General features: G+C 46.9%; 1 protein-coding gene across 2 annotated transcripts in view; it reads right to left on the bottom strand.

Annotated features, from left to right (window-relative positions):
- SH3KBP1 (SH3 domain containing kinase binding protein 1) overlaps window positions 1-19,677 on the bottom strand; it is a 328,918-nt gene extending 309,241 nt beyond the window's left edge. Inside the window, exon 1 of one of the 2 annotated variants that reach the window (XM_059680558.1) lies at window positions 19,354-19,677. In XM_059680558.1, the coding sequence (XP_059536541.1) occupies window positions 19,354-19,357 (4 nt within the window). In that variant the 5' untranslated portion in view covers window positions 19,358-19,677. The remainder of the gene's footprint in view (window positions 1-19,353) is intronic. The other variant, XM_059680554.1, reaches the window with a different exon arrangement.
- Window positions 19,678-19,984: the final 307 nt, after the last annotated feature.

Genomic DNA, 19,984 nt, shown 5'->3' with positions numbered 1-19,984 from the left:
AGCAATAGAAGCTTATATCTAGTTAAGTGCCTATATTTTCAAAATAGCATTATTATTTAAAAGGTGGGGGGTGGGAACAGCCAGGGAGAGTTCAATGGGGGGGAAAGGAGATTTATGTAATATATTAAACAATCAAGAATTTAAATTTTTAAAATTTAAATTTTTAAAAAAGTTTAAGGCCATTGCTCAGTTGTTTGGAACATCATCCCATACACCAAAAGGTTGAGAGTTCAATCCCTGGTCGGGGTGCATGCAGAGGGCAACTGATTGTTGTTTCTCTCTCATATCAATGTTTCTCCCTCCTCTCCTCTTTCTCTCTCCCTCCCTCCTTCTTCTCTTTCTAAAAATCAATACAAAATATTGATGAGGATTAAAAATCAAAAATAAGTAAATAAATAAAAGTGGAAGGCAATTAAAAAGGAATGGAATTCTGACACATGCTACAACATGAATGAACCTTGAAGACATTACACTAGTGAAATAAGCTAGTCACAAAAGATAAAGACTGTATGATTCCATTTATATGAGGTCCATGGAGCAGTCAAAATCTTAGAGACAAAAGAGGCTGGGAAGAAGGGGAATAGGAAGTTAGTGTTTAGTTAGTGTTTAATAGATATGCAGTTTCAGATGGAGAAGATGAAAAGTTCTGGAGATGGATGGTGGTGATGGTTGTACAACAATGTGAATGTACTTAATGTCACTGAGTTGTACACTTATGCCGGGAGCCGGTCCATCCTTGCTGTTTCAAGGGACTTGGCATATATGGCATACGGTTCTTAATATGTTTGCTCACCTTCTTGGCGCTGTGTTTTAACCAAGGTCACCTCTCCGAGAAAGGTTGAATCCCCAGGTAGGGATTTTCCCCTGAAGTTAGGGAGGGAATAAAACCCCTCAACTAAGTGCCAGGCGGGTAATTAATCACTTTAACTATGAACAATCATGCTTAAGCTACATAATCTTTACTCCCTGGAATGGAGATAAGAAACGCCCTAACCTTTGTAATAGAGATTGATAGGATTGAATCAACTGGTATAAATACAGATGTAACAAGACAGCAAGACACAGAATTTAGAAAACAGAACTTAGAACACAGGGCTTGGAAGACAGGACCAAGAGAGACAGAGCCTAGGCACAGAACCTACACAGAACGTTCTCTAGAGACAGAAGAACTTCGCTGGAGAGAGCATGCCGGAGGATCCTGGACAGGGACTGGCCTCGGAGCCTGGAGGCAGAGCCTAGCGAGAGAGCATGGCAGGGGATCCTGGACTGAACCTGACTGCGGAGATTGGCAGGAGAGCCTGACTAGAACCTGGTGACTGAACCTGACTGGAGAACCTGGACAGAACCTCTCTGGAGATCCTAAGCAGAACCTCTCTGGAGATCGAGACCAGAACTTGGCTGGAGATCCTGGCTGGAGATCCTGGCTAGGCTGCTGATCAACTGAACGCTATCTCCGTGTCCTTCCTTCTTCGCCGACTCCGTCCACACCTTTGGGGAACCCCTGGACCCACTGGGGCTGGACCCCAGCACACTTAAAGTAGTTAAATGGTAAATTTCATGTTACGTATATGTTACCACAATAAAAAAATAGTTAAAACGGTAACTTTTTTGTTATATATATATATTTACTGCAATAATGAAATAAATTAAAAGACTAATAAATATTTTTTTAAAATTTAAAGTAAAATAGGGATTCTTGGGAAATATTTTCCTTATGAAGGGAACTTTGCATTACTGACTTGAGAAACCCTGTTATTCTGCTTGGTTTTTCTCTAGACCTCCAGTAAGGAGGGAGTTTCAGAAACTAAATAAACATAGTTGTAGCTCAGAAAGTTGTCTTCTAATTTGACGTGTGTTCCTCAGGTTGATGCTTCATCTTCTTTCTGGATAAACAGAACTGGTTCCAATAAACACCCTTTGGCTTAACTGCTCATTTCATTGTGTGGTTCATGAAATGATCACATCATAGTCTCCCCACATAGGGAAATGAAAGTGAACTAAAATGTGCCATGGAGTGGAACTTTAGCTATCTTTGAGCTCCTCTGGTTATCATATCTTACACTTGACAGTCACTCAATAAACACTCGTAGAATTTAATTGAATTCCAATATACAGCAGTATTGAGTCAACTTTCTCATTTGTCATACTAGTGCAGGCTGGTTTTGCTGGAAATTTGAAAATGTAACAAAGGGAGAAAGTATATGGTACAAGTTAGCTACCAGTGCTTTCTAATATGTATTATCATGGAGTTTAGAACTTTCACAAAGACTTGCCCCAGGGAGGGCATCATAAATATTCAACTAATTTTTTCCAGGTACATGAACTAACATTTGACACACCCTTGGTGGGTGAGGAGCGAATACTTTACACAATGCTGTCCATTAACGAAACATGCATCAAGAGGCAACACTTTGAGATGCTTCTTCCAGCCTGGATCCTGGGATTACCTGGTGCCCTTTGAAGCTAAAAGCACAGTTTTTTTAGGGGAGTGTATGATCATGACACAAAGCTAAGCTCGGAAACCACAGGAAGGCTATTTCAGCCATGACTTTTCAACATGGGACTTGGAACCATATCCCAGCCCAATATGGAGTCACATTGAGTACCCAGGGCCTCAGCACAATTTACTTTAAGGTCTGGGAAACAAGGTTCCTTTAAATGCCAGTCAGGGAATGAGTAAAAGGAAAGAGGGAAGGGAAAAAGAAAGAGAAGAGAAGAAACCAAATCCCCAAGGGTTTCATCTTTCACTGTGCATCACCTAACCTCACACCTGAGCACTAAACCTGGATGGATTAATCATCTCAAAATGCCACACTGAACTAGGTAGTGTTGTGGAATGTGAACTGTGAACCCCCCTACATACAAGCAGTCTTCTTCAGGGATCTCTCTCTCTCTCTCTCTCTCTCTCTCTCTCTCTCTCTCTCTCTCACACACACACACACACACACACACACACACACACACACTGTATAGAAGGGATGATAAGCCATATAAGCATACAGTTTCTTGAACTAACACTGAAAGCAAACAAAAGAACAGCAGGTACCCAGCCGATCCACATGTAAGAAGTCCCATGGACCAAACTCCTCTTGGTTATCATTCCACATGCACCATTCCAGTCATTTGGAGGCTATGAAGACGAAGAATGGATATGGCCTAGACGGTTTGGCTCAGTGGATAGAGCGTCGGCCTACGGACTGAAGGGTCCCAGGTTCAATTCTGGTCAAGGGCACATGTGGATCCATGAATCTCTCTCATCATTGATGTTTCCATCTCTCTCTCCCTCTCCCTCTCCCTTTCTCTCTGAAATCAATAAAAATATATATATATATATATATAAAGTTTTCATCTATTCAAAACAAAGCTGAGCCGCCAGCCGCTGCCGCCAGGGCCTCCACCATCGCCCCTTGGCTGCCCCAGGGCATCCCCCCCCGCCCCCCCCCCCCCCGCGGGGCTGCTCCAACGATAGGGTTTTGTTTACCAGAGCAGCAGCGGGGGAGACGCCAGACACCGGGAGCAACGACCTCAGGCACCAGAGGGTTGCCTCTGAGGCAGGGGGCTGGGCCACAGGGAGGCTGCAAGGATGGTTGACAGGTGTGGAGCAGGGCAGGGAGGCCCTGAGGAGGCGCGCGGGAGATGGGGACGAGCCCGAGGATCCAGGGACCAGGGCTCCCCTATCAAGGAGCGTGGATTTCCCTGATCAGAAGAGTGAGGCGGGGGAAGGCAAGCGCCAAAGCTCTGATCCTGGACAATCCCTGGCGCTGGAGCTCCCATATTTGAAAAGGGTCTCAAATCTCCCTTGGCAACGGAGTCCCAGGCTCTCAAACATAGCCCTTCAAGTTCTACCACCCTCTGACCTTGCTGATCATACCTAGCATTTATTGAACACTTACTACGTACCCGGTGCTATTCTAAATTCACTACAGAAGACTCATTTAATACCCATAACAACCCTATTAATTAGTGAGTATTATTCTCACTTAGTAGTGAGAAGAATGATCATGCAGAGATTAGGGAACTTGTGGGGGTGGGGGAGTGGGTCCTGCTGGTAAACAGCAGAGTTGAGATTCTATCCAGCTCTAGGGCCACTTACACCTCCTGCTCTAGCCAAGTGCCACCTGTGGCCATTACAATACTATCCAGAGAGCATTCTCCACAGGTGTGACCAAACAGTTCCCCAAGTTAAATGCTGCAACCTCCCCTCCCCTTCCCAGCCTTCTAATCCTAGAACAGGTACCTTTATTTCCTTAGAGGCCTGCCCTCTCTCTCTCTCATCCCTTCCCAGTTCTTTACTTTGGTCCCTCTGAGGTCTCACCAATTCCCTTAGGGCAGTGGTTCTCAACCTTCTGGCCCTTTGAATACAGTTCCTCATGTTGTGACCCAACCATAAAATTATTTTTGTTGCTACTTCATCACTGTAATGTTGTTACTGTTATGAATCGTCATGTAAATATCTGATATGCAGGATGGTCTTAGGCGACCCCTGTGAAAGGGTTGTTCGACCGCCAAAGGAGTCGCGACCCACAGGTTGAGAGCCGCTGCTTTAAGGGGCAAGTAGCAGCTGGTTGCACCCCAAACCACCAAGAATTTCTGAAGCACAGTATACAGGGTGGGGCAAAAGTAGGTTTACAGTAATTAATTACTAATAATACAACAAGAATCAACTATGTTTCCTGCATTCACAACTGCAAACCTACTTTTGCCCCACCTTGTATTTCTGCATCACTGCACACCTGAGTGACTACCTCCCCTGCGTGAAGGTTCAAGATTTCTCAGCAGGGGGCATCCTAGAGGACACACAAATGCCTTCCAGTTGCCTGAGCTGCAGCTGATAGCACCACCAGCACCCTTACAGTCTGGCAGGTGATCCAGGGGGTCACCAGGGGCTCCTGGGGATCCCTAGGCATCTGTGGGAAATGATTTCTGTCCCTTCCCAGGCTGTTTCCAGGCCCCAGGGAGGGGACAGGATGCACCCTCTCTCTTCTCCCAGTTCTCAACTCTAAATAGAATCTATGTGGAGCAAAAAAAAAAAAAAAATGGGATGGATATGAAATGTCACCCTGCCTACAACCTGATTCCCTTAAGAGATAAAAAGGAAAATGATGTCTATCATATCATTACTTATACTATCAACATTATAGAAGCAACCTAAATGCTCAAATGGTAGGAAAATGGTTACATAAGATTCATGAACCCGCCGAAACCGGTTTGGCTCAGTGGATAGAGCGTCGGCCTGCGGACTGAAAGGTCCCAGGTTCGATTCCTGTCAGGGGCATGTACTGGGTTGCGGGCATATCCCCAGTGGGAGATGTGCAGGAGGCAGCTGATCGATGTTTCTCTCTCATCGATGTTTCTAACTCTCTATCTCTCTCCCTTCCTCTCTGTAAAAAATCAATAAAATATATTTTAAAAAAAAAAGATTCATGAACCCAAATATTGAGCTACTAAAAACGCTGTCTTTGAAGATGACTATGAAGAGAAAAAAAACAAACAAACACCAGGATCCACAATTACATATATATATATATATATATATATATATATATATATATATATATATTATAATACATGTACATATATCCATAAGTATACAGTAAAAAGCCTGAAAAGACATATGCCATAGTGGTTGTATTGAGGTACCATATGGCTGTTCAATTTAAATTCTCCTGCTTCCTATTTTTTAAATTCTATAATGTTGCCATTATATATTTATAATAAAAACCATTTTAAGGTTAGAAAACATTGGATCTAGAAGAAAAAAACCCATCCCTCCCACTGATACCACTGTAATTAGCTAGTTATTAATAATAGGAAAGGAGCAAAGGAAAGGCCAGACACTATAGGCATGTCACCTGGGCAGCTTCACCAGGAAGCTACAGCTTTGCACTCCCCAGGGAACCACCAGCCTACTCCCTGCAAAACGCTGGGGGGAGGGGACTGGACAAAGGAAAGACAGACACATGTCCAATAAAGTTGGGGTGACATAGGAAAGGTGCTTGTCAATCACACCTGGGAACAGAATCATGGCCAGAATGGGCGTGGCCACTGCAAGGGCACAAAAGTTTGAGATAGATAATCTCCTAAACAAAGAAGCACTCTCTCTCTTGTTGCTCCCCACTCTTGTGCTATTGGCTCGCTCTTGGCTTCCTTGCTTTGCACCTATGGCCCTTGGCTATGTAGACCCCACACACAATGGACTAATGGACTGCAGTGGGAAACAAAGCTAAGCTAGCCTGATGCGGACTGGACCCTGCTCCAACATGGAAAGGAAACTCTGGACCCTGGCTCTGATTTTAGCTCTGCTGAAGCCCCAGCTACACTTCTTCTATGACTGGACTAAGGGAAATGGGACTCCGGAAACCCAGGGGTGTAATTCCATGGAAATAAAGTTTTCTACTATGTCGCATCCTCCTGGGGGGGCCCAAAAATGCTTATTCTACAGTACCCAAGCATCTGGGAAAGACAAGGCCCTCTCTCCTCTGTTAAGACCCTCACTCAGGGACAGATCTCCTCACCAGTAGGGAGCAGCTCTTAAAGAGGCCACCTGAGGCTGTGGGCTGGGGAGATCTCCCATGCTGGACACCCCAGTCCCCAGCTCTTCCTGCCCTGTAGCAGGAAGGGTAGCAGGAGCCCTTCCTAGAGGTGCATATAGGGACACATTCCCCAAAGGATCTCTCTTCCTCAGGGACCACACATCCTCATGTGGCCATACTGACCTTAGATTGCACATTATAAATGAGAGCTTCATCTAGTTCCATGGGCTACCGTACTATTTACTGAGCAAAGGAGGTGGTGGTATCAGTAGCAAATGCTGAGGCCTGGGGCAATACTGCACAGAGAACTGGGAAGGGTGTGAGAAAGGAAGAGAGGGAGTGTTGAGAGAGGAAGAGAGAGAAGAGGGAAGAGACCACAGAGTGGGAGAGGGTTCAGGGGAGAGAGACAATGGGAGACAGAGGGATTGGGGGAGAGATGAGAGGATGGGAGAGGAGAGAGAAGCTATGAGGGAAAGAGAGGGGCTGAAGGAGAGGGAGAGTTAGGGGACAGAGGGGGATGAGGAGGGGAAGGGGAAGAAGAGGGGTAGGAAAAGAGGGAGGAAGAAGAGGAGCTTAGTAAGAAGGGGAAGGAAAGGCAGGTGGTGTGGAGGAAAGTGTGTAGAAGGGTGGATATGGAGGAGAAGCGCTGTGGGAAAGGAGAAGGGGTGCAGACACAGGGATGGGAGAGGAAGGGTGAGGAAGAAGGAGAATGAAGGAAAGAGGGGCAGGGGAAAACTGGACACAAAAGAGAGGTGCTGAGGGGAAGGGGAGGAGAGAGAGAGCATGAGGGAGGGAGGATTAAGAGAGGGTGGATAGAGGGAGGGGGTATAGTGAGGGGAGAGATAGGCAGTGAGGAGAGAGGGGAGGAGGAAAAAGGTTTAATTGAGAAAGGAAGTGGGAATAAAGAGGTGTGTGGGAGGGACTGAGGGGAGAGAGATGGGATGAGAGGATGAAGAGAGGATGGGGGAGAGAAGTAGGGAAGGGTACATAGAGGGAAGGTGTGAGGGGAGTGAGGATGAGAGATGGAGTGAGGGAACAAAGAGAAGCTAAGAGAGAGATGAGAGAAGGCACTGAGGCTGGGGAAAGGCAGGAAGCCAGATATTAGAGGGACAATCCCCTACCCCCTTTTCCCTACATCTCTCCGCCAGGCAGTGGCTGTTTTTCACAATGTCTTCATCTCTTCCTCCATTTAAAAACCCACAGGTTCCCTAAAAGGGCCAGACAATGTCACAACTGTACCCCACCCCCACAGCGTGCTATCATCACCCAGCCACCAAAGTGCCGCCAAAGTCACATCCACATTTTTTTAAGCGCAGCCAACTCAAAAGGAGAACCCGAGTTCAGTTACACAATTCAAGGTCTCAAAGGGTATAAATAACCCTATTATTTACTCAGAAGCACAACTGTGCATGTCGCTGCAGGAGCCCTTCCTCAAGGGACCTAGTGAAAATGACTCTGAAGAGGGAACATCCTCGAATCACCAATCACCCCTTTGTCAAGAGAAAGCCAGGAAAAAACGGGCACAGGGCACTCTCAGGTATTCTGAGTTAAGGCTTTCCAGCTTCCTCATTTATGGTGCCTGCCCCAAAAGTGGGCCACCAGCATCCCATCTCACAGCATGGCTCCAGGGGGCAGGGCTTCCTTTGGGTCACCCTGTGTCTCAGCACCTGGTATACACCTGGCACCAAGTAGGCCCTCCTTAAACATTTACACATCTCAGAACTGGGTGCATCCTCCCATCACAGCTGTGGGCGTGGAGCAGCCAACTGTGTATCCCAGGGGGTGACATTGACTCCAGTGGGCTCAGAGACTTGCTAATGAGAATTTGAAACTGGGACCGAAACAAGTCACTCTTTTTTTTTTAATGTTTTTATTGATTTCAGAGAGAGGAAAGGAGAGAAAGAGAGATAGAAACATGGATGATGAGAGAGAATCATTGATCGGCTGCCTCCTGCACACCCCCCAATGGGGATCGAGCCCGCAACCCAGGCCATATGCTGTGACTGGGAATCGAACCGTGACCTCCTGGTTCAGAGGTTGATGCTCATCCACTGAGCCATGCTGGCAGCACACAGAGAAGAAAGGGGACAGGGACAGGGGAATGGCCAGAGGACACATCGGGTGGGCAGCCCATTCCAAGGCTCTTGGGGCCCTTGGGTTGCATGAGAGGCCCTTTGGCCCTGGAATGAATGCCCTGTATTAGGGCATTAGCAGGCTCTGTTTGGCTTCTTCACTTGAAGTAAGTCCTTACTACACATACAACGTGAATGTGGGAAGACACTTCCGAACTCAGTTCAGAAGCAAGATCTAGCTCAGTTAAGATCCAGGACAAAGTTTTTACCAGTTAAGACTCAGATCAGCTGAGACACAGTACACAGCAGAATCTTCTACAGAACTCTTCCCAAATACACCTGTCCCTCAGCCACAACTGGATGTTCCCAAGGGAAAATCGCCAGCTAGATGTGGGTTCTCCCACTATGAACTAATCAGGTGGTAAAATGAAGGGGAAAATAACAGAAACACCTGTCTTCTGGTATATTCATGAGATCTGCCCAGACCAAGTCACAGGAAATAAAACACAGAGGGCCTCTGGGGATGGTCACGGGACAGCAGCAGGGATGGGCTGGGCTGGGCTGGGATGGGAAGGAGACTTTTCACTCTAAGCACTTTCCACCTTTTCAATTTTGAATCACGTGAATGTATCACTGAGTCTAAAAGCTAACTTTACAGAATCGTTTATATATTTCTCTGGCAAGCAGCTGCAGTCTCTATGCCCAAGAAACAGATGAATGTTGTGAACTGCTTCCCCTTTCAAAGTTTTCCTTCATTTGGTGACACCCCTGCAATTCCCATTCTCCCCCAAGCCCTCCCGGCGTTAATTACTTTCTTTTCTGACAAAGGTAACAATTAAGCTAAAAAAAAAAAAATTCCCCATCAAACTAACACACACTTACTTTGCCCAACCTGCTTTAGGTGTCACTGCTGAGCTAACTGACAGACTTAGGTTGACACCTGGGTTCTTCATCTAATATTTTATTGAGAACAAAGGAACGGTGAGAAATTGCTAATTAAGTGGTGACACACTGTCCCATTTTGTTTGTTGTGAAGAGGCTTTTGGGTTTGGGTGTTTTAATGATCAAAATGGGAGAAAGGCAAAGCCCGTTTCTGGAGCCATTGGTGTGAGATGAATTTCACCCAGAAGGCAGCATCCGGGACAGTCTGGTGAAGGAAATGGAGCTTGATGAAGAAGCTGGCCAAGGGGAAGGCAGAGCAGAGCCAGAAGGCCTTTTCCAGTCATGCTCCAAAGCAAGATTCAGCACCTCCTTCTAGCCCCAGGCACACAAATAATAGCTAGCTGGAATAATTAGAGAGGACACTAAGCTAATTAAAGACTTTTCACATGGGGAGTGGGTGTGTGATGGATAAAACTGGTGCAGCCCCAGAGGATCAGACCTAGAACAGGGCCCCGAGTCTTCCAAGTCTAGAACAGTCCAGAAAAACCTGGCAAAAACGCAGCACTGGTGTTTAAGGGGGTGATGATTTAAACAATCTATGCGTGCTGAATTTGAGTGTTTAAGGACTTAAGTTTGTTATGCAAAAAGAGAATCAATGGGCACCTAAATAATTATAGTATTTAATCCAGGATACAGAGGAAGAAACAGCAGTGTGAACTGAATAACACCTAATGCCACTCTGTCCTCCACACCTGTGGACAGGCCAGCCTCCTGCTGCGGCCCCACCACCTCCCTGGCCACTGGAAGGAAATCAGCTAAGGCCTTTACTGGACTTTTCTTGCCAACTGAATACAGTTCAGTGAGGACAAATATCAGGAATATTTCTGTCATTGTTGTTTGTTCTTCCTGAGGTTAAATAGATACAGCTTATCAGTGAAGTAAGGTCCATCAGTTACATTTTGCTTTATTAAAGTGTCCCCTGATGAAAACCATAGATCTGCCTGACAGATATTTATCCAGAAAATAGCAATCAAGTTAAAAACTAACCAACCACATGGCCAGTGTACCTTTGCCAACTAAAGGGATTTCAGTGAAGATACGTGGACTCCATCAACCCTCCACATGTGAAGGCATTGGCCGCTTTTCTGCCATGATTGAAATATCCTTAATGAACCCCAGTAATTGCCAAAGAAGTTACCCAAGTAACTAATTCACTAAAGCTTTAGGATGTAGAAACATTCAAAATTCCCCCACATGATGAAAGGGATGTAACCAAGGGAGGTCACCTGGAGGGACAGAGCAAAAATAAAGTACCTCTTAAAGGAAACATCAACCAAAAACACTAAGAAACACCACCATATTCCCCCTTTCCCCATCCCTTTAGTTTCTTAACTGGGAAACAGCTCCAAGATGGCTGGGTGGTCCAGGATCCCCCAGAAAACACAGATTCTAATCCTTAAGTTACCAAGAAAGTGATGAAAAGTGTTTGAAATAGATAGCAGTGCTGGTTGCACACATTGTGAATGTACTTAATTGCACTAAATTATGCACTTGAAATGGTTTAAAATGGGCCCTGGCCAGGTAGCTCAGTTGGTTAGAGCATCACCTAGATACGCCAAGGTTTCGGGCTCAATTCCTGGTCAGGGCACATACAAGAATCAACCAATGAATACATAAATAAGTGGGACAACAAATCTCTCTCTCTCTCTCTCTCTCTCTCTCTCTCTCTCTCTCTCTCTCTCATCAATACATTGAAAATGGTTACAACTGAAAATTTTGTTATATATATATATTTGCCATAATTTTAAAAATAATATAACAAAAACCACTGAATTGCACATTTTAGATGGGCGAATGTAAGATGTGTGAATTATATCTCAATAAAGTTGCTTAAAAAAACTTACCAGGGAAATAGCCTATAGAAAGAGCCTCCTCACTGGGGGAAGCAGGAGCCTGACATATACTGAGCACTGAGCACCAACATAAATTGCTAGTTCTCTCATATTGCAAGGGCATTGAATTTTGAAAGAGGACCATGTCACTTTGCCTCTCTGAATCTCAGTTTCATCATCTGATGGAGCAGGCCATGACGGCCAAGGACCCTTCCAGCCTTTCAGTTCCCAGGACCAATGAGTGAGTGGCAGAAGGACCCATCATCTGTCACCTGGCATATAAGCACATCCCACTAGGAAAGCAAAACATCAGGGGAGCCAAACATGAGACAAATAAGTTCAACAACTTCAAGACCTAGCTATTGACAGAAGAGGGGCAAGCACTGTATCAAGACACTTTCTACTCAAGGAACAAAATGGTGAAAGAGTGCCAAAGAGTCCTGTTCCCCAGTGACTTCATGGTTCATTCATAAAACAAAGGCTGTGGCTACAGAGGAAAACCTTCTGTTCCAGAGCGGCTGGTATTGAAGGAGGGAAATGGGGCTCCAGCCATCTGTGTAACACTCAGAGCCAGCTTCCCCCACATTTGGACCAGAATACTGTGGTGAGGGCTGTCCTGTGCATTATAGGATGCGTAGCAGTGTCCCTGGCCTCTGTCCACCAGATGCCAGTTAGACTGCCCTCCCCCCACCAGCTGTGACAACCAAGTGTCTCCAGACATTGCCAAATGGCTCCCTGGAGGGCAGAATTGCCCCCAGTTGAGAACCACTTCCAGAGAGAATTTTCTATCTTAAAACTGGCCATTCTTTGTTGAAGTCATGCGACACATGTGGTGGTATCCTTCTCATCCATGGCAGAGCAGGCCACCTTGAACTGTCAGCAAGCAGACCTTGTCAGCAGGCTCTGCTTGGGGAATTTTCCACAACTGCACACACCTCCTGGTAACCAATACCTTGGAGAATTGTGAGTTGCAACTGCACTTGAGTGAAGGGTCATTCATTCATTCATTCATTTGTCAACATAGGGCACTTACCATATGCCAGGCAATGAGTCTGGGCAATGGAGTTGGGAACACCCAGTCAGAGATGAACTGACTTAATACAAGATGAAGTGTTGTACAGCAACCTTTGGGACAAGCCTCAAAAAATGAATGAGGGGTGCACTAGGCTGAATAATAGTCCCCCGAAGATCACACCCTAGTCCCCAGAACCTATAACTATGCTATCTTCCATGGCAAAAGGGTCTTTGCAGATGTAATTAAGTTAAGGATTTTTATATGAGGAGGGTATCCTGGATTATCCAGATGAGCCCAATCTAATACAGCAGTCCTTATAAAAGGAAGGCAGGAGGGTCAGAGTAAGAGAGGAGATGTTAGCACAGAAGCAGAGGTTAGCGTGATGTGGCCACAAGCCAAGGAACACAGGCCAGCTCTAGCAGCTGGAGGAAGTGGGTTCTTCCCCAGAGCCTCAGAAGGAAGCAGCCCTGCTGACACCTTGATATTGACCCAGCACACCCCATTTTGGACCTCTGACCTCCAGAAGTACAAGATTACTAACTGATGTTGTTTGAAGCCACTGAGCTTGTAGCACTTTGTTACAGCATCAAGAAACTAATACAGAGAAACTACAAGGCAGAGAAGAGAGTGAAATCATTTTCCATCAGGGCAAGTACATGGGGGAAGGCTCAGCCTGAATGAACATAGAGCAAGAAAAAGCTTGGGTGGCTGCTGGACTTCACAAAGGCTCTATTAAGGATCTAAAGCAGCTGCAGAATGGTAGATACATGGGGCTAATTCCAGAAACATCTGGGGCTTGACTGTGTACTGGGAAGGGCTGAGAGAGAGGAGAAGGAAGAAGAAGTAAGGCAAAAAGCAGATTACTATGGAGGTGACAGGAAAGGTGGTAATACCCTCAAGGAAATGGGGAATAAAAGAGTCAGGACAAATACCATGGAAGGGAAATGCTGAGCTCAATTTACCACATGCTCTGTTTGAGGTGTCTAAAACAGACCTGGGTGAAGTTAACCAGAAGGGGAGGAATAATAATTACCTCAAAAGTATTCATTTTAGGCTTACCATGTGCCAGGCTGAGGGCCACAATAACCAAGCAGACGCAGTCCCTGCCCTCCTTAAATGTGGCAGAGAGAAGCTGAAGAGTCAGTATCAGAGTGATATGATATCAGAAAGACTTGACTGGCCATTGCTGGCTTGGAAGATGGAAGGGGGCCACCAGGTCAGGAATGTGGGCAGACTCTGGAAGATGGAAAAAGCAAGAAAAGGGATTCTCCTATGAAAGAATACAGCCCTGCTGTCATCTTGACTTTAGCCCAGCAAGACCCATTTTAGACTTCTGACCCCCAGAATGGTAAGATAATAAATTTATGTTGTTTTAAGTCACTGTTTGTGGTAATTCGTTATAGCAGCAATTAGGAAATAATACAGGTCCCAGGTATAGAAAATCACAAACAAATATAAAAACCCATAATAATGCTAACAATCTATTTTTTTATGTTTTTATTGATTTTTAGAGAGAGAGGAAGGAAGAGGGATAGAGAGATAAAAACATTGATGAGAGAGAAACATCATGGATCTGCTGCCTCCTACACATCCACTACTGGGGATGGAGCCCACAACCCAGACATGTGCCCTGACAGGGAATCAAACCGGTGACCTAGCCCTAACCGGTTTGGCTCAGTGGATAGAGCATCGGCCTGCGGTCTTAAGGGTCCCAGGTTCGATTCCAGTCAAGGGCATGTACCTTGGTTGTGGGTACATACCCAGTAGGGAGTGTGCAGGAGACAGCTGATTGATGTTTCTCTCTCATTGATGTTTCTAACTCTCTATCCCTCTCCCTTCCTCTCTGTAAAAAAATCAATAAAATATGTTAAAAAAAAAAGGTGACCTATTGGTTCCCAGGGCTGATACCCAACCACTGAACCACACTGGCCAGGCCTAATAATCTATTTTTACTATCCCCTTTAAAGATGGAGGGATGCACACATTGTGAATGTACTTAATGGCACTAAACTATTCACTTAAAAATGGTTAAAATAGGCCCTGGACAGGGAGCTCCGTTGGAATAAATAAATAAATAAATAAATAAATAAATAAATAAATAAATAAATAAAGTGGAGGGGAAAGATGGATGATAGGAAAAACCTGTGTGATCCTCTGATAAAAGTCCAAGCAACTAGCAATGAGATGGGCCAGCTAGTATTACTAATGCCCAGGTGTTGGAGGTCTGGCTTGGACTGGATTCACAAAAGAATCAACACTGTACTTTCCTAATAACTCCATGAGAGGTTTGTTCGAAACTAGGAGCATATTTTTCTCCTCTAACTAAAGTCACACGTCACTTACAGCATCTTTTTTTAAAAAAATGTTTTCACATGTGCTGTTGTTTAGCCTTTTCCCCTTTCTGTCATGGATGGAGGAGTCATTTTTTAAAATATATTTTAATTTACTTTTAGAGAGAAAGGAAGGGAGAGGGAGAGAGAAACATCAATGTGAGAGAGAAACATTAATCTGTTGCCTCCCTTATGCACCCCAACCAGGGACCAAACCTGCAACCCAGGCGTGTGCCCTGACCAGGAATTGAACCGGCAACGTTTCAGTGCACAAGGCAACACTCAACCAGTTGAGCCACACTGGCCAGGGCACAACAGCATCTTACTTTACAACCAAAATGCCCATGTACTCTTCAGGGACCCACATACACTACACTTCAGCTTTCTCAACTGCAAGGCAAGGAGGTTCTGGACGCAACCTTGAGCTTGCACCAGAACTACCTGGAGGGCTCATTAATACACAGACTGCTGGGCTCCACTCAGAGAGTTCCTGATTCAGTAGGTCAGAGTTGGGGGCCAGAGAATTTGTCTCTAATGGGATCCCAGGGGAGGTTGATGCTGCTGGTTTCTCGTATCCATCATATCACACTCCGAGAACCACCAAAGTAGAGACTCCTCCTCTCACATTGAAAGGGGTCTAATATTTTCCTGCCCTGCATCTTTCCCGCTTAGAGTGGCCCTGACTTCATGCTTCTTAGCAGCTTGTTCTGCTTTCCTCTGGGGCTCTGCCCCTGGCATAGCATTGCAGTTGTCCAGTCTGCTTAAAGTTGAAAAACAGTCCCAGGACTAGAGCTAGCCGATAGTCAAGAATTAGCCACAGGATATACCTAGAAAGCCATTCTGCTCCCCTACCATCCCCGATCCTCTGCCCTGATTCATCACGTGAATGTTAGCTCAGGGACAGAGAAAAGCAGCCCCTGCCATCCCGAAGCTGGCCAGGCACTTTCCTATTGCGCATAAACAACTGCACAGAACACAAACAACAGACAAGGCCACTCTGACCAGTATGGGACAAGACGAAAACACGGCCATTCAGTAATCATGTCTGAACACAGACAAAGCATGAACCTTGTCCAAACCACAAACGTCACCAAACAACCCCCAATCCTGGCTAATGAGTGACTGCTGCTTCTTTCCCCATCACAGCCTCTGTCTAGTCTTCCCTGCTTCCAGATGGCATTGATTAAGGCACCCAATCATGGAATTACCCTGCCCCTAGTCCTGAGCAATGCCGGCTCCCTGAAATGCTCCCCCAAACACCTAATACGGGCCCAATCCTACATGTGGTCCTACCTGACACCCTCTTACTGTGATGCCCCACGGTGCCCCAAGGTGTGCGTTCTCCCTCGCTGCAAGGAGAAGAAAGCCTGCGTGTTCCACTCCAGGTGTGTTCCTGGGGGTGTGGCTGAAGGGAAGTGACACTCCTACACAACTTTCAGATTTCATCTCAAATACCATCTCCTCAGTGCTTACCCCTCTGCAGCCTAAATCAGATTCCCACTCTCTAATCTCCTTGCACAAAACCTGCCATGGCTTTTAATTACATACTGTTGTGAGCACTGCACTCAAGTTTACCTCTTGCACTTGACTGAGATGCCCACGCCAGCAGGTCTACATGTGTTGTCCACCTGTTTCTAGAACAATGCCTGGCACAAAGCAGGGGGTCAAGAACATTGGACGAATGGACGGACGGATGGATGGATGGATAGATGAATGGATGGATATTGACTACTGTATACAACCTACTTTAAAACAATCACAAATATAAGAGTTGATGAGAGAATATCGGCAATGCAAAAGGAACTGAAGTGGTCAGAGAGGAAACAACCAGGGTCTGTACAACCAAGACGGTTTGCCTGTGCCGTGGTGGACCTACAGTCATGAGCCATAAATGTAGAGTCTTTTCTTCCATTTATAACTCGAGACTATTTGTGGAGGCCAACACGTGATACTCATTTTCGCTTTAGTTCAGCATAAAGCAGTCTACCACCAAAACAATACATTGCTAAAAACAGTCCAAACTTTGTTGTTACTGTGGGATTCTTTAAACGGAAATCATTTGCTGGGCTTGCAAATCTTTCACTACTCACAGATTTGGGTGGTAATAATATGTGTGCAATTGTCATTACAAGAGGCTTTCCCTGTATCGGGTACTGTAGGCATCTCCCCACAAGCTCAGAGGGCCTCGCACAACTAACTGGCTTCATTTCAGGGCTGGGGATTTGATACTTTTCAGTTATTTTTCAGATCAAAGACCATATAATACAGTTTTATTGTGTTATCCATCAACAGAAAAATCATCAGGCCAGGTAAGACTGCAAGTGTCTCAAATTGATAAACTGAACAAATCTGAAAACCAAAGACTTGGGAAATGGAGAAGAAGGGTGCCCACATGCCGGTGTGTGTTTGTGTGTGTGTGTGCACACGCACACACAGACACACAGACCTGCTTCAGAAACAGCGCTGTTAGGTGGCTCCATTGGAAAACATACAGAATCAATTGTTAAATACCTGTACTTCGTCACAAATACACTGCTGAAGATGCTTTAAAAAAGAGTAGGTGATCTCTAGGCACAAACTACTACAAACACCTTCAATCCCACTATAAGCATTTTAAAGAGTTAAATGACAGCATTCATTTTAATTTTACTGCCTTCAAGTATTAACACCTGAAAAGAAAATGAAGACCATTTTCTGTACTACCCTCCATCTTTTGTAATGGTTAGAGTAAAAAATAAAGATTAAGCATGTAAGGACTATAAACTGCAGAAGCACTCTCTAATTTTCTTAGATGGCTCTGGATAATGAAAACAGTTCAGACTTGAATAATAAACAGGTCATTTCTTCTTAAATAGGACTCAGTCCTCTTCCCACTGAGATAGAGAAAGCACAGTCCAGACACAGGAGAAGACATTTGGATCTAATTTTCTTGTGTGTGTGTGTGTGTGTGTGTGTGTGTGTGTGTGTGTGTGTGTGCAACCCACCCAAAATGAAAGGTGATCAAAACAGCATTTCCCATTACCTATAGGAAACCAATCTGTTACTAAAGTGATAGGTGATTTTAAAGTATATACATTTGTTAATAAACTAAACCATCTTATTGGGTGCCAAAGCAAAATGAGAATGTGGAGCTAAGTGTTTTGTCTTCCACACAGTAGGAAGGTTTCATACTCCTTCATTCATTCATTCATGCATTCATTTAATAAATATTTATTTAGGGCCTGCTCCATGCCAGGCACCACAGAAGAGTGCTGAGCAAAAACGGGGCAATATAGCTCTGTCCCTATGGTCATGGAGCTTATAGTAGGGGAGAGAAATGTTAAACAAACTCAAATAAATATGTAATGCTGCTATACACAAAAGAAAAGGTGCTATGAGAGAAAGGGTAACAGAGAAACTACTTTAGACGGGGGTGGTTGAGAGGATCAGAGAAAGGCACTGAGAAAAGTGACACTAAAGCTGAGAGACCATCAGATCGCCACCACTTGAGAAAAGGAAAACCTGTGTTTGACAAGTGACCAGAAATAGGATTTTAACTTTGCGGGGCAACAACGGACTGGGCTAAAGGTCCCCTTTCCAGTTCATCTGTCTTTGCGTGCATCCTGTGACTGCTCACCTATGACTTTCTGACTAGCCTACCCAAATCAGAAAGGTCTCACTTTATTATATAATTTATTATGATCTACAGCCTTCTTATGCTTCGCCTAGAAACACCCCAAAATAACCTGCCAGAGGCACGAAAAACAGAGACTGGCTGCCAGCCAGAATATTGGCTGGGTGGACCAAACGTTTAATAGCCAAGGCAGTCACAAGTCCTTTGCCCAGTAAAGTGTCAGGTCCTCTGGCCAGCAAGGTGGCGCCAATGCTCTGGGGTCTATATAAGATGAGACATGGGACGTGGGGGGAGGGAGGGTTAAGGGTTAGTTGCATACTTGGAACTGATGTTTGATCAGTAAATCGAGGACTGGATCAGTTTCCAGTTCCTCCCGCCTGCACTTAGAGGATGTGGGAAGTGGCCTTTGAGCACCACGGAGCGGATAGCTCCCTGAGCTGGAGGAAGGAAGGCAGGCTGAGAGGGGGGTCAGGACCTGCAGGAAGAGGGGCTCCCAGGACCCGAGGATGGCACGCCAAGCCGGGTGCTGGGGCGTTTCCCGCCCCCCACCACGCCAGCCCCCAGCAAAGGCAACCTGGCCCCCCCGCCGCCCCAGTCCCCGCGCATCCGGCTTCGCTCCCAGCGGGCGAGGCAAGCACCACGAGCCCCACGCAAAGCAGGAACCCACCAGCTCCGGGTACCCGCGTCTTCAGTGCAGAGGAGGCGAGAAAATGGCCAAGACCAAACTCTCCCCGCCCACCCGAAAAGCCAACCACACCCCCTGCATCCCTCAGCCCAGCCACCCCGGGCCGGCCCCCGCAGTCCTCAGCCCAGGCCCCCGCGAGGTTCGGGGACGTGGGCGCGAGTGGGAGTGAATGGGGGTGCGCAAGGCAGGCAGGACGCCCACCACGGTGTCACCCGTCGGGGCCCTACCCCGGGACGCCCTGCCTGGCTTTGCGGTCCTGAATGAAACCGGCGCGCCGCCCTCAGGCTTAGATGGGCACCGGGCGCTTGGGGGCGGGTGGCCCCCCACTCACCCATTGGCGTCGAGCCGGGCCGGGCCGCCGAGGCAGCGTGAAAGTTGGCGGAGGCGGGCGCGGGGATCGAGGCGCGGGGGTCGGGGTGCGGGAGTCTGGGCGCGCCGGGACCGGGGCGCGGGGATCGGGACGCGGCGGCTGGGCAGGCTTCCTCCTCAATAGCGACGGCCACGGCGGCTCAGCGCCGCCCGCTGCTGCTTCTGCTGCTGCTGTCGCTGCTGCCCCGGGGCGACTCCTGCTGCTGCTGCTGCATCGCGGCCCGCTGCGCCCGGCTGCGCCGGGTTTCCTGCTCGCCGCGAGTGGAAATTGCGAAAAAAAAAAAAAAAGCACCGCCCAGCCCAGCGCCCGGCAGCCGCGGCCCCGCCACCCAGCTCTCCCCTCCTCCTCGCCGCCGCGGTGCTCCTGCGGCTCCGCCTGCCGGGGACGAGCGGCTGCCGGGGCGGGGGCGGGGCCCGGGGGCGGGGAGGGGGCGGGGCTTGCGAGGGGCGGGGCGTCCTTGCGGCTGCGGAGCTGGGGCGTCCCCGCCTCACCGCCCCCTAGGGAGGAACCCAGCTCCGCGCGAAGCTGACCCGCACCCGCGGTGGCTCAGCTAACGCCCCAGGAAATGCCGCGAGACTCCTCGAGACCTGAG

This window comes from Myotis daubentonii, chromosome X (genome assembly GCF_963259705.1).
Source record: "Myotis daubentonii chromosome X, mMyoDau2.1, whole genome shotgun sequence".
NCBI lineage: Eukaryota > Metazoa > Chordata > Mammalia > Chiroptera > Vespertilionidae > Myotis > Myotis daubentonii.
This window is presented reverse-complemented; position numbering and strand designations above follow the sequence as displayed.